This window comes from Thamnophis sirtalis, unplaced genomic scaffold, assembly GCF_051295495.1.
Source record: "Thamnophis sirtalis isolate CommonGarterSnake01/CBP01778 unplaced genomic scaffold, rThaSir2_p1.2 scaffold_1, whole genome shotgun sequence".
In the NCBI taxonomy this organism is placed as follows: domain Eukaryota; kingdom Metazoa; phylum Chordata; class Lepidosauria; order Squamata; family Natricidae; genus Thamnophis; species Thamnophis sirtalis.
The window spans coordinates 31683025-31698586 of record NW_028261381.1 but is presented as its reverse complement, the minus strand read 5'-3'; the positions used below and the strand labels follow the sequence as shown (position 1 = coordinate 31698586).

The following is a 15562-nucleotide window of genomic DNA, read 5'->3' as shown; positions in this document are numbered from 1 at the left end:
ATGGCTTAGATGTCTTTGATGTCTAGTAACACTACACAAGGCAATCTAACAATACATACAGTTAAGAAGCAGGATACAAACTCCCTATCAATTCAAGGTACTAATGGGTACAAAAGCAGGAATTATTATTGATTGTCAGATGCATCCAAACAGGACTACTTGGCCTAGTGTCAATATTGTTGCGCTAGGTGTCAGAGTCATCTAAACTCTTTGTGATCACTGGAAAAGTATCTCCAGATGCAGGTAGCATGGGTTCCCCCCCCCCACTCTTTCTGAATGGTTGCAAATGAAGGGACCAGGCAGTTTCTGCCAATCCCCAACTACTATGCCTGTAATGCTTTGATGGCTGTAGCCCAATGTTCATTACCATGAATTAAGAACCAATAAATACAATGAAACATATTTTTGAATAAACATTCATGGAACTGGACTGTTAAACCTCAAGTTCTCAAAGATTTCAAGTAAGAGGACTTATATCTATGACATTTCTCAAATGAGAAGGGCGAAAAAGCATGCTTGCTGGAGTGATGGACTGGATTGTTTTTCTTTTTTTAAGGATTACAGAGTCTACAAATCAGCAGATGGAAATTTCAGCATTAGCCAGAAACAGTAATTGTGGATTCTGATGCCATTTGGTAGCAACCTTCTACTGGGTTGGAGACTCATTCCAATGCAATCACTTGCATTGCCTAAGACTCAGCAGGCAACACTGCATAGCCTTTGCAGCTATAAAAATGCTTGAGGTTGAAATTATACCAAAGAAAAACTTTGACCTTTTTTTCTGAATCATAATGGAAAGTTCTGACAGTATCAGAAATATATACATGTATAAAAATCCATAGTGTCAGAATATTGCTGATTTTGAAAATGAATTTGTTGTTTGTAGGAAAAGTGACTAATTGGGAAATGAGTGACATATATTCTTTCCAAATATGCAAATATTTCCTTTGAAAATTAAGCATCGGAAAGACTTCTTCCAACCACTGGACTAGCTTGGATCTCTGTATTATACACATTTCATTCTTTCTACTTTCATCAATATAAATCTTGCTGGAAAAAAAAACACACACACAAACATATAATCAAGGAAGACAGGGACAAAAAAATACATTAATAGATATGAAGACACACTTAGCTCTCTAATGCTAATGCTTTTACCCTTTATTTGATTTTTTTGTGCAGACTAAAGATATCCTTTTGCTATAGAAAAGAATATAAATATTTCAGGGTTGAACTGTGGAGTCCTTGGTGCAGCACATGGCATCACTTATAGCATGCAAATCAAGTAGAGTCTAGTAAAACATCTTAAGTAAGCTAAAAGATCCCAGAAAGGGAAAAATAACTCCATCTACAATATAGAGTGTAAGAACTGTAACAGTCACTGTTGAGGAGAGACGGGCAGAAAATTAACAGAGCACATCCATGAGCACCAAGTAGCAATCAGAAGATATGATGAAACTCCTTAATCTCATAATGCATAGGCAGACTCAACCATAATTTCAATTGGGAAACTGTAAACCAATCTTAGTCCAAGCAAAATATTTTTTTTAAAAACACTAGAGAATTCCTGGAAGTTTGGCATTCAGACAAATGAGCCATCACCAGACACATAGAGATAAGCCACATTTACACACCATACAAAATACATGAGAAAAAACAATAGACCAGAACACTCCCTCTCTCCAGCATCCTACATACAGATAAACAGGGATTAACACAAGGTAATCAACCAAGCAGAAAACAATATCCTAATGAAGGAACTACTAAGCAGAAAACCATTTTACACTGTCCAATAACCAGCGTTCTGTGAATGGTATTACAATCCATGGATACCTCTATAACTCTGGTGAAAGAGACAAAAGGGAAAAGGGAAAAGCATATTGATTGCAGTCAATAATTTGGTTTCTGTTAATTTCACACATGTAGAAAATAATGAGGTCTAGTTCTAGATTAATGGTCAAAGCCTTCTGCCATGTGGACCTTGAAAATTAAATAGTAATTATTTCAAATAACAATAACAACAATGTTGTATGTCAAAATACACAATGTGATATACAATGAGCTATAAAGGGCAAGAAATTTTTCCTTTTCATTTTGTGACAGATTGATGTCTCAATTACAGTAAATTTTATGCTGAACCTTAATTGCATATGAAAACGGACAGTGAAAATACCTGTTTTCTGAGAGCATCAAGGCGCTTCTTCCTTTCTTCTTCTTCCTGGATTTCCTTGAGGATTGCTACTTTTTTCTCCATCAAACGCTTTTCCAACAGCTTTTGCCTAAACTGAACTCTTTGAACAAGAAATCACAAAATCCATGTCATACTACTCATCTACTGTATACTCATCTTCTCAATATTACTTTATTATTCAGCCAACTATTGGGAACAATGAAGTCCTTAATTAAAGAAGCATTGCAAACTGTCTTTTGTCTAGGAACCTTTATGTTACCTAAGTTACAATACAATGCAATTCGGATTTATTCAGGAGAAAATATTAAGTTCAATAAGCATGCATAGGATTGGACTGCAAATGTCCTCATTTTGTAGTAAACATTATTTCTGTATGAATCAATAAATAATATGAAAATGCATTTAGGTGGCTTATCACCCAATGCACTGATAAATTTTATTGCAATTTTCCATAGTCCAACCCCAAATAACTAACTGATACTTGCTAACTGAGGAAGAATCACACAAAGTCAAGTCTATGCCTATGATAAAAAAACACAGCAAGCAAAGTTCTGGCTTATCAATAGCATTTACCAATAGCACTCAGACTTATATACCACTTCATAGTGCTTTACAGCTCTCTCTAAATGGTTTAGAGTCAGCCTATTGCCCCCAACAATCTGGGTCATTTTACTGACCGCGGAAGGATGAAAGGCTGAGTCAACTATGAGCCAGTCAGGATTGCTGGCAGTGGGCAGTGAGTTAGTCCTGCAGTCAGTGGTGGGATTCAAATAATTTAACAACCGGTTCTGTGCCCTAATAATTTCTTCCAGAAACCAGTTCACAAAACCACTCAGAAACTTAACAATCATTTCTCCCGAAGTGGTGCGAACTGGCTGAATCCCACCACTGCCTGCAGTACTGCATTCTAACCATTGCTAACCATGGCTTTCAACGTGCTTATGTACACAGGCCCTTTTTGCAAATTTCAAAGCCACTAGCTAATTTGAAAAATATTCTTATTATTGACTGTATTCCCTATTTACGTTACTAGCAAAATATCACCCTTCATTCAAAATAGTGACACTGGAAGCATATAAATATTAATGAAATGATACCTAGCTACAAATGGTTAGGATGAACTTTTTATACCTTTAAATAGCTACAAAATTGGTAAAATTGCCTTTATATAAGAAATAATTCCTTTATTTCTTATATAAGAAATAAGGCTGGATGAAGCAGTAAACATCCAAATCCAATATGCCGAGTCACTTTTGGTGAGATGATGACTATATAAATAAATATAACTAAATAAATAAAAGTTAAGCAACAATTACATTTAGTGTGATTTACAGTTACCTTATTAGAGGAAGGTTGTGTAACAATAAAATAATTCTATTTAATCAGGGTTCCTTCTAGTGGTTCAGACTATGGTATATCTAACATATTATTAATTTTAACTGAATCTTTATTTGGGGCAGAATAGATATCCCTTACCAGCTAAGTCCTGGGACTTAAATACCATCCCAAGCATAATATTTTTATATAATTCCAAAGTAGTCAGGATCAGGGGAAAATTGATAAAAAGGAGAATCCTTTTGAATGATCCAAATAAATGATTCTTATTTCCATTATTATGTCTGGGCAATTCTACAACATCCCTAGCTCACTTTTTTAATTGTACCTTCAAAATTAAATTTCATGCTGAAGCACTATGGATTAACTCAGGGATCTGAAAATTGAGGATGTTCACAATAATTTATATAGAATATATAGGGAAGAAAATCAAGTGAAGAATTCACAACTTCGTATCTCATGTGACATTTACATCATGAATATAGTCTGTGATCAACAACCCATAAAATTACAGAAACGGGCACCTGACACGTCTGTTGAGTTATGCACTGATAAGTGAGCACTTTAAATAGAACTATTTATATAGATGCTACATAATTAATGGATCTCAAAAGCAGATCTATGAGGATAAGTTGCTCTGAAGCACTGAATCCTTTGTTTTGAATCTGAAAGAAGTGCAAATAAATAGCTGGGGAGAAGGGAAACTCATAACCCTTCTTTCCTTCCTTCCTTCCTTCCTCCTTCCCTTCCTTCCTTCCGTTTCCCCCTCCCCTCTCCTCCTCTCTCTCTTTCCCTCCCTTCCCAAGAAATAAACAGAGTAAAAAGACTCAATCAGAGGAAGCTATGGATATTACTGTAACCTTTCTCTATGGGCACCTTCCAAAAACGTTGGCGTTTTCCACATCAAAAGAAAATATAGCAAAGGAAACTGTAGGGGAGAAACGGAATTAAGTGCATTTGATGCACAGAGGCCTCACATTTGTGTACTTATGTCTGGCAGTTCCAGCAAATACGTTTTCAGAATCTCAGTGCGGGCAGAGGATTACCTGAGTCAGTCATGGGGGGGCTCAACTTCTTTCATCTGGCAATTTAGCTGGGAAAGAGAACATCTGTTTGGATTAGAAGCCAGACTACTCTAAGAAAAATTGAGGGTGGGTTCCTGTGTTACATTTCAGATGCATGAAGCGGTGGGCAACTACTACAAAGGCCCATCTAGTGAAAAAGAAAAAGGGCGAGTGGGGATGAGGCGGCTGAAAAGAAGTGTGTTATCTGATTTCTGCCACTGAACAGAGGAACACGTGCTCTGTGTCGGGGTGAGCATCTGTATGCCTGTGTGTGAGTAAAAAAAAAAAGGGAGGGAGAGAAAGTTGTACACCTGTTGTTGGAAATTGCCATGAGGATCATTTCACTAAAAAAAATATGAGCTTTCTAAATAATACGGGATGACGACTCAAGCAGAGTTATGTGGAGTTGGATGCTGCAGTATCTGATGTGAAATGGAAGCTAATGAAGACTGGCTATTCCTTTTTGAAGAGAAAGAAGACATCTTTTTTTAAAAAAAACAAACACCTTTTATGCATAAAATAATTAAACACCACGTCTCAAACAATTATCCCTCTCTCTTTACTTAACTGCAGTCGCTCATCATTCTCATAGATTCACCTCAGCCTGTGGAGTTTGGATTTTGGCATTATTAGGGAACCATTTAACTGAAATGGTTAAAACCATTTAAGCATTCCTGAAGAAATCAAAATGTGTAGACCCTGTTCGTCACTGAAGTATCATCAGTTAGTTCTTCGTTTTTTTTAGGAAGTGAAACTGACAAAATCTTTATGTAGGACTTTAATCTCCCAGTGGACTGGCGACTAGAGTGGAGACATAGCACATGATTGATTCTTTTTTAAACTACGATCACATCTGCTCTCTAAGTACAGATCATACTAAAATGGGGGGGGGGAAACAGATATTTTAAATGCTGCTGTCTACAGTATATTAAATAGATGTATTAAATAAATAATGTAGAATTAAACAGAGCTAATTCGGTCTAGTGTTTAAGGCACCTGTAAGAGTGAAAGCAAGAGACTTTGAGTTCTAGTCCTGCGTTAGCCATGAAAACCAGCTGGGAGAGTTGAGCCAGTCCCTCTCTCTCTGCCCAACTCATCTCATAGGCTGCTATTATGGGGGCAAATAGCAGGAGGAAGGTGGGTTGGGTATGTTCACCATCTTGATTTATTTATAAAAATAGTAAAGGCAGGATATAAATAAATAAAATTAAGGAATGACAGATATAATACTAAGTAGGCTCTAAGGAGGCTCAAATGTTTCCTAAAATAGTTGTTCCAATGTTGGATTCATGGCTGTGAACCATGAGCTGCCCAATTCTGCAGGCTTCAGGGCCCGCTCACTCCTCCTTTTCCCACCTGTCTGGTGCTTTCCAAATCAGAGAGATCTCAACCAGAGAGAGACCATAAAAGGAGAATGGTGAGAACTGGTCTAGAGTTGACTCTGATGCATTTAGGCTCCTAAGGTTTTTAATTCTTTCCCATCCTCCATCTTTGGAAGTAATTTAAACCAGACATTTGCCTCATGGAACTGGCTGGAGCAGGGGTGTCAAACTCACATTGTCATGGCATCATCACATGACATATCCACTCCCCCCTTTTGCTAAACCAGGCATAGGCGTGGCCTACGGGCCAGGAGTTTCACATCCCTGGATTGGAGAGTCCTAATTCTCTATTCATTCTCATTTTTATGTTACTAGGCTACAGAAAAGCAGGAGTTTGGATTTGTTGGAGGATTCCAATCTCAAAGGATAAAAGATTATAATAAAAGATTGAAAAAGAAGAGAAAAAGTGCTTTATCAGATCTATAGGAAGGTTGGAGGTTATTCCTTGCTTTGAATTGAAACTGACGGAATTTGAAAGCACATAATGATAGAATTACAATAGAAAGTGATCTCTAACCTCCTGCTAATGACAGAATACTTGCATGGGATTTAAAGAGAAGGCAGCACAACTACTTATCACTGATGAGAGTCACCATCTCCAAGGCAATCTGTTAAATATTCAGCAACACTGCTGAATAGCCTATATAATCAGAAATTTATTCCTTAGATTTAACTTAAATCCCTTGTTAGAAATTTAAAATTAGGTCCTATTCCACTGAACTAGAGAGAATATATTTGTCTTATTGAACAGCCTTTCTAAAATAGCTGGATGCTACAAATCTATAGCTATAGATTTATGTAGCTCAATTATATAAGCTATCATTGAGTTATAGCAGAAGAAATCCTACAGCTTGTAGTCTTGGAGAAAACAATTTCTGGTCATGGTTCATAGCACTGGGATAGATGGAAGAATAACACAAATAGAAAGACCTATGTTCATGCAAGGACATGGTAAATTGATTGGAGGTAAGTATCTACAGGAAGATATCCAGTGATCCTGGAATTATGATTCTTTATATAAATTCTAAACTATGCAAAATTTACCAGTATGTTGGTTCAGTTTTACATCAGTAGAAGATTGATTTTGTTTCACAAATCATTTTGAAACTGAAATACTTCAAGCCCAAAACACTTCGAGTTAGACACACCTGTTTGCAATTTTTTTAAAAAGCTGTCCAAGCTCACCATGTGTTTAATATTTGAAACTTACTACATATCTTTACTGGTAGGGCTGGAAAAGACTTAAGTGGGCCAAATAAACCCTACCCTGCAATACTACTTGTATCTTGACCTACAAGTACAATGGCACTTACTCCTAAGGTACTGTACAGTACATACAATCTCAGACTGAACGCATGTAATATTTTTTTCCCTTCTAGATAAGATTTTTGATATGGAATAACCCCGCTTGATTCATGGCATTTTTACTGGGAGCCAAAATAATACTTTTTTGTACGTGTAACTACTAGAACATTTTCCCACCATTTCTTCTATATCTTTTCTTTTCATCCCAAATCCATTAAAGAGTGAAAGAAACCATCTTTTGATAAGGAGTTTCAGGAACATTCTGTTTAAAATCATGTTGTGCTTTTGAGCATTATAAGCTAAATTAAAGAGCAATACTTTAAAAAGAAAATGTATTAAAATATTATCTTCAGGTAGATTTATTCCCCCCCCCCCCATACATTTACCTCTCTTTGTCTTTAGCGATCTGCTCAGCCATTAATTTCTTAAATTCTGCCAAACGCAGGAGGTCTTTTGCTTCCTTTTCTTGCCACTTACGCTGTTTTTCAGCCCAAAATTTTTTCACCTAAGAACACAAAGCCATTAAAAATCTGGTAGGGGAGAGGGGAAGGAGAAACCTAACACTGGCTAACCACTACCTTGGTATCTATAAAAACAGTTTCACTCATTCATACCATACTGATATCCATTTGACTGTCCAATCCACAATCTCAAATACAAATAAGAAAAGCTGGTTTGAAGACTTGCTGCTCGGAACTTACTACACTTCTATAGTTTCGTTTCATCTCCTCTTTCTGGTACAGGTTTATAGAACTATGCCTTTGCATGTATTGTATGTTATATTATTGCACATATCAAAAATACTATCTCAAAATTCAGAAACCTGACTATCCTAACTCAGGGGAAATAAACCCTTCAATATTTAAAAGCTTATAAGAGTAAATCCCAAAGGTCATCCCAACAAAGGAAATGCTAGATGTGAGTATGTGACTGAAATTGCCACAGAAACAGAATGATGGCCAATTGGATGGTGTTCTTTGTCTTCTTTTAAAAATAGGCCTGCAGCAGAATGACCATGGGCAAAAGTCACAGAAGGTAGACAAAGCAAGAGGGACAACATTTGGATCAGCAGCAATAAAAGCAAACAGAACTCAAGAGTCTGTACTAAAATATGAAAAGATACATGGAAAATGTTCCAACATAGCTAGTAGTTTTGGTCCAATGTTTACAGAATGAATCCAACAAGTATGGATGTGTTTGCTTTGAGCAAAGGCTAATTAACTGCACAAACATATCCTCTACTGCAGAAGAAAACAACTCACAATAGAGATAAATGAAAGGTTAATTAAATGGAAACAAACAATTCTTCTGTTGAATAAACCCAAAGGGGTGGGATATCCAATTTTTGTCTCCTATTAAACTCTTCGAATTTCTTTAAAGTAATCAAGCAGCACTTTCTACAGGCTCTGTGGGCTGTCATAGTTTGAATGAACTAGTAATAATAAAAACTCATGTAAGAGACCACTTCCAAATATTTCCATCTCCAAAAAACTCACTTTAGCCATGCATTCAGAAGCTCCAGCAAAGCATCCGGCAGCTAAACATGAGTGAATGGACCTTCACATCCACACACAAGGTAGGGCTTTGAAAGTCCATCCTGATGCTATTTGGGCCGGTGCAAATATAGGCTTGAATTCAAGAAGGGCATTCTTAAAAATCTAGTCAGTGATTTCACAAGGACTTGAAAACAGGTTGCTGTAAATTTTTGAGAGGTGGGAACAGAATTTTTTTTTGAGGGGGGGAGTCATTCTCACTCCCACCCATCCCCACCTCCCGCTGCATCCCATCTTCATCTAGTCTTTCTTCAAAGTTGTTTGTTTGGTCTACAGGACTCAATGATCCAGTCAATTGGAGTATGTAATATAAAATGTTGGAAGTAACTTAGCCAATATATTTCTGCAATGAAATCTACTCAACCATCTGATTGTATCAAAGCCTGGGCTTATACTGTACTTTTGGTATAAGCTTTTCTATGTGTGATCCAAGGAACCACTGCCTCCTTCAGACTTTGCCTGTGAGGTCAGTGAGCATTGGTGCATTGCAGCAGATAAGAAGACAGTTGGGATCAAGAGCTGCATTGTTGGAGCTGAATGTCAGAACAATACAGATACTTGTAGTGAGACTAGCATGAATTTGAGGCCCTGTTGCACATGAGTTTCTGAATCATGTAATAGGAGATTTTGAAGGATATATTCTCATCTGTCCCTTTAAAGGGAGGGGAGAAGAGAGAGAGAAACACAGAGAAAGAGAGAGGGGGCAGGAGGAGAGGGAAAGGGAGGGAGTTAGATGGTAGAAAGACAGTAGTCTTTCAAGATTTGCCCACATCTCACGTTACCATTATTTTATTTTACAAATCCAGTGAGGGATGCCAGTAAGGAAAGCTGCTTCAATATGCATGGTGCCTCACACTGCATCTTGGAGATGGTTCAAATAATTTTAATAGAGAACATCACGATGTTAATTTCTCTCTACTGCATGGAAGCATCTGTCAGAAATTATTCCCATATTGATATTTCTCCCCCAAAAGATACTAGTACTAGAACAGGCTGGAAGTGCCATTTGTTACATTTAATAAAGAACTTTTTTGTTTTGTTACTCCTTCAATCTGACCTTTTTTAATAATCCCATATAAAATATTGCATACGAATAACCAATGATGGCAGATGCTTTTTCCATTATACAGCAATTAGTTCAGCAATTATCTTTGCAGTTGCCAGAAAGATTGAAGGATTGTGAACTGCAAAACTGTTCTATTTGTTTCCCTGAAAATAAAAGCTGGTATTATACCTATAGCTCATTAGATGTCTGTCTGTCTCCCTATCTACCATAGCATGTAACATTCCTAAGATGAACAAAACAGTGATTACTTCCAAAGCTCTTGATTTATAATATTTACTCTAGACAGGGAGTGAAAGATAAATCATTCAGTTAATATTAAGGTGCCAAATATGCTCCAATTTTTTATAACAAACAAAATTAAAAGCTTTATTAAAAAAAACACAACACATACAGTTCGTATTAATGTATTCAGCAAACAGGACAGTTAAGGATATAAAAGTTTTCTGGTTTTATCGTGCTACTTTATAAAATCTGAGCACATCTATCTTGTTCATTTTACTGAAGCTCCAACATCTATCTTTTTGAAGAGTTTTCAAAGTCAGACTTACACTAGATGGCAATCTTTGCTCTAAATGGGTATCTATAGATCTGCTGGGCTATTCCAATAAAAGGAAGGAGATGAATGCTGCAAACACTGATCTCTAAAAAATCTCTGGTGCATATGACTCTCCAACTAGATTTAAAATCTCTGTACAATATTTTCAAATAGAATTCTTGCATTACATTTCCAGGCCCACCTAAACCATTCGTAAAAGTTTTCTTCTATGGTTAATTTCAACAGAGTCAGTGGAACTAAGAGCTTCAAAGGAAGCTCAAGCAACTTACATAAATAAGATGAGTGGAACATCTATTTTGAGATTTGAAGATAGCTCAGTTGTTCAAAAAAAAATAACTCATTCAAAATGAAATTATTACATTTTAAAGATAAATTTATCAATCATTTTTAGACAAAAGCGTTTCCACAAACTCTGGTGTTTTAGCAGACAGATGGTTATCAGTATAGGGTTATCTAATTCTTAAATATTAATCTTAAGTATAATATTTAACACTGATGTTTACCCATAATGAGTTATCTGATATTTAACAATTAATCCTAAATTAGCAATGTATAACATATATTAAGGTACCTCAGATGGGATAACTATTGCTATTGCTATAACTTATTGAAATTGTCCCAAATTTGTGAACCACGATTCCTATGGAATTGAAATTTGGCAAATTTTATAATATTTTTATGATAAACATTATCATGAAAGTTTATGACATAATACAAAACATTGTATTATTTTTCCTCTGTTATAGTTTAACTGTGTTATACAGTTCAATATGGGCTGTTTTCAATGCAGATACATCTCTGAATGTATCCCAACTTTTCCAGTTACAGGTTCTGTCATTGTTGAAAGCACTGAGGAATCTCGTAAGGATTGACCCAAAAGGTCACAGGTTATGTAGTGTGTATCTGTGTGTATGCGTGACCCGTCAAAAGCGCGGAGGACAAAATCGCGCTCGACGAAAGCGCGCATGTGACGTCATCACAGCGCGACGAAAAAAATTAAAAATTGAAATAAAATTAAAATTAAAGCAAGCCGATTCACATAAAGGTAAGGGTTAGGTTAAGGGTTAGGGTTAGGGTTAGGTTAAGGGTTAGGGTCAGGTTTAGAGCGTTAGCGTTAGGTTTAGCGTTAGGTTAAGGGTTAGCGTTAGGTTTTTCGTTACGTTAACGGTTAGGTTTAGGGTTAGATTTAGGGTTAGGTTAAGGGTTAGGTTTAGGGTTAGGTTTAGGGTTAGGTTTGGGGGGGTTAGGGTAAGGTTTTAGCTTTATTTTTACATTTTTCGATCACAGCACGATGTTTTCGTCGCGCTGTGATGACGTCAAATGCGCGCTTTTGTCGAGCGCGATTTTGTCCTCCGTGATTTTGTGGTGGAACCGTGTGTATGCACACAGTGAGTGTATGTGTATATATACCAGTTTGATGTACTATTTAAGGTATCAGGACAGAAACCAGTGACTATTAGTTCTAGTCAGTGGTGGGATTCAACTAATTTAACAACTGGTTCTCTGCCTTAATGACCAGCTGGGCAGGCATGGCTCGGTGGTCATGTCACTGGGTGGGCATGGCCAACTCAATGTCACTCAGATCGATGGGCGCTTCACCTTAGCTGTTACAATGTAATAAGGATTAACCGGAGAGGCAGTTTCCTGTAAGCAAGGCAATAAAGGTTAGTCTAGAAACAACACCAGAATGTTTCCTTCCTGCCTTCCTTTCAGGATTAGCCCTGTAAAGTGGGAAAAAACAAAATGTGATTTCTTCCAACAACCGGTTCTCCAAGCTGCTTAAAAAGTTAACAACCGGTTCTCCCGGATAGTTGCGAGCTGGCTGAATCCTACCACTGGTTCTAGTCCCACCTTAGGCACAAAGCCAACTGATGACCTTGGGCTAGTCACTATCTCCCAGCTGTAGGAAGTAGACAATAGCTAGAAGAAGGAAAACCTTGCCAAGAAAACTACAGTGACTTGTCCGGGCATTCGCCAAAAATCAGATGTGATTGAACAGAAGAAATCTATATATCCTCCAGTTATAACCACCTTTCTACTAAATATCATTGGACATATTTTAAGCCTTATAATAAAATCCGACCTGCTTCATTAATCGGCTTGTTATACATAATACTGCCAAAGAGATAAATCATTCTCATAAAACATTCAAGGGTCAACAGACTTTGGGAATTATCAGAATATAAATCCTATACTTGCTCTAACTTTACACTGTAGCACAGTAATGGTTCTATATAGCAAAGATACTTATGGATTTAATTGGATTTATTCATTTTAATAAGGTTTAGTTGGATTTCTAAAATGTTACATTTGGTATATATAATCTGAGTGGGGGTTTTATGATACTTTCATATGATCTGCTGAATGATGGTGACTCAGAAAAAAGTAAAAAGAAAAATCCTCTGATAGGATTCCAGATTATTTATATATTTTAAAAGAAAAGGACCCTTCCTATGTGGATTTTTTGAGTAGAGTTACTGTTTGGAGACTTATAGTATCTACTGGGCATTGTCTACACCAGGGGTGTCAAACTCAAGGCCCAGGGGATGGATCTGGCCCACGGGGTGCTTAGACCTAGCCCGTGGGGTCATTCTGGAAACAGTAAAGGACCAGCCCGCAGTGCCTCTGCTAGCAAAAATGGAGCTCAGAAGGGCAGCATGCAGCCCTCCTGAGCTCCGTTTTCACTGGCAGAGGGTTGCAGGAGGCTATCCCAGCCGGAAACGGAGCTTGGGAGCCCATTTACAATGGCAGAGAGCTCAGGCCACCACAACACGAGTGATGTCATGCAGGACACGCCCACCCTGGCCAAACCCATCCTAACCCCTCAAGGTCAAACATAACCCTGATGCAGCCCTCAATAAAATTGAGTCCCCCCCCCCCCCGGTCTACATCTATATGGCCTCTAGGTTAGTATCTATGGAAATTGCTTTCATTTTCCATGCTGCTACCATGTCAAGCAGCCCTAAAATCTTTTTCCATTAAAAATATAATGTTCAATGTTTTATGCATGGGGGTTGAGAGGAGACAGACTGTATGAATAGGTTTCAAGCATTGTATGTCTGTTCCCTTACTTGTAGGTTTACTCTTTTGCCTTCATGAAGGAGAGAAGATGACTGATTTCTATGGAGATAATATTATTTGGAAAATTACAGAGGCATCCATTTTACTTAAAGAGCAACTAAATGATAATTCCTGCCAGGAGTGAATACAAATCCCCCAAATAATCAACGGCAACTCAATATTAGGGCATATGCACTTTTCATTGTGGCAGAACTAGACACAGGTGTTAAAATTCAAACTAATCAAATTCAGTCTGGTTATGTGGGCTATAAGTTGGTGAAGCGGTTTATTTTGTATGACAACTGCTTTCATAGTGTCAAAACCTATCCTGATCAAGGCAGAATGTGAAGCCTATAAACAGTTAGAAAATGTATGTCATGCTGCAGCATTATAATGCTGTTCATAATAATATGTATTAATGTGGCATGCATAATCTTAAATGTGTCACTCCAGAACCTAGCAGTAGCACAGACATAGGCATAAAATCCGTCAGATTTCTAAAATTATTCAGAAGAGGTCCTTTGGAATGACTAGGAGTGAGACTTTTTAAAACAGTCATGTCTTTTTTCAGGTTTCTCTATAAGACTGAAAAAAAATTGTGATTGCTTTAGGACATCAACAATTCAAGCAGCTGGGCCTTTATTCAACTCATTAAATCAAGTACATTATTCTCCAGGTTTATACAGAAGTCTGAAAAAGAAGACATGGGTGCTTTAAAGAGATGCTATACTCACACACTTCTCAAGGGACCTTTTCTGAATTATTTTCAAAGCATGGACAACCTTACTGTTTACTACAACTGTTTTCAGTTACAAATGTACTAAAAGCAATGTGAGCAATCTGGAAGATCTTAAGCAAATGGCTTCTCTTTGCCTACTATAAAGCTTATAGCAGGAAAGTTGCCTGCTATAATATCTTCGAATATCTGAAATTGTAAATAACAGTTAACACTCTTTTTCTAATGTAGGGACCAACAAACATAGAAAAATAATTGAAATCTTACAGGATTACCAAAATCTTGTGAAATATGATCACCTCATTGCCAAGCCGAGAGGAACTTAGCATTTTTGTGATATTGCAGCTTTTAATTAATAATCTTTAAAATATATAATTTATGAGAGGTACTACAAACAACACTTGACCCTTTGCAGGTGGTTGCACTACTACCAAGATTCCCAAAGTGCATTTTGGACAAAGTTAAATCTAGTTCACTTCATAGCCACATGAAAAAAACTTGCTAATCTGAGCAAGCTGGAAAAGTAATAAGAACACAGCATCTACAGGGCTCAACTAATTATTTACAAAATTTATATTATACTATGCTGCCATATCTTTAAAAAACAACCTCATTGGCCATCAAAAAATATCTTTTAGATATATTTGGAGAGATCTAAACTGTCCATGAAGCAATATAAAAAACTAAGGTCTCAGGGAAAAAAACAAATCAGCCAAAAAGTGCCAATGTGCATTAAAAAATGCTTCCACATATCCTGGGATTCAAGCCAGGAAAGCAAAAATTATTCTTTTAATCCTAAATATGTGCGCTATCTCTATAAAGGTAGTTTTAGAAATGATAATAAATTGCAGTCATGAAATTTTCTTCTTGCCATTCTCTTCTGAAAAATCAGGTTTTAATGTTTCACAAGAATAAATGCTAAGTTTTTTCAGGATGAAGTACCATTATGTTTTCCTCCAAATAGACATATGATTGTTTTTTCCTTCATCGGTGAATTCATTTTATGAAAGAAGAAATTCTTTGCATCCACTAATCATATTTATTTCAGTGAGTCTTGAAAAGAGTGATAAAGGCACTCTTTCTTAAAAAAGGGATTATTTACAGTTAACCTTCACCCTCTCAAACCAAAACAAAAATAGAATAAGTCACCTAAAATAAAGCTCTACACTTTACCTGATTTTATTTTTGTTATAACTTATTCGGCAATAAAAACACTGAACGGTACTATGAGAGCCCGGGAATCCCATTCTGAAAAGCTGCTTTTAAACAAGGCATCTGACCCTTCAAATGTGGAAGATGATGTTTAGTAAAAAA

At 36.8% G+C, this 15562-nt stretch overlaps 1 protein-coding gene across 1 annotated transcript in view; it reads right to left on the bottom strand.

Moving 5' to 3' along the window:
• Positions 1-15562, bottom strand: part of CCDC148 (coiled-coil domain containing 148) — a 146607-nt gene that overhangs the window by 11585 nt on the left and 119460 nt on the right. Inside the window, exons 12-13 of the mRNA XM_014053361.2 lie at positions 7664-7782; positions 2174-2291 (exon numbers count right to left, since the gene is read on the bottom strand). Of these exons, the coding sequence (XP_013908836.2) occupies positions 2174-2291; positions 7664-7782 (237 nt within the window). The remainder of the gene's footprint in view (positions 1-2173; positions 2292-7663; positions 7783-15562) is intronic.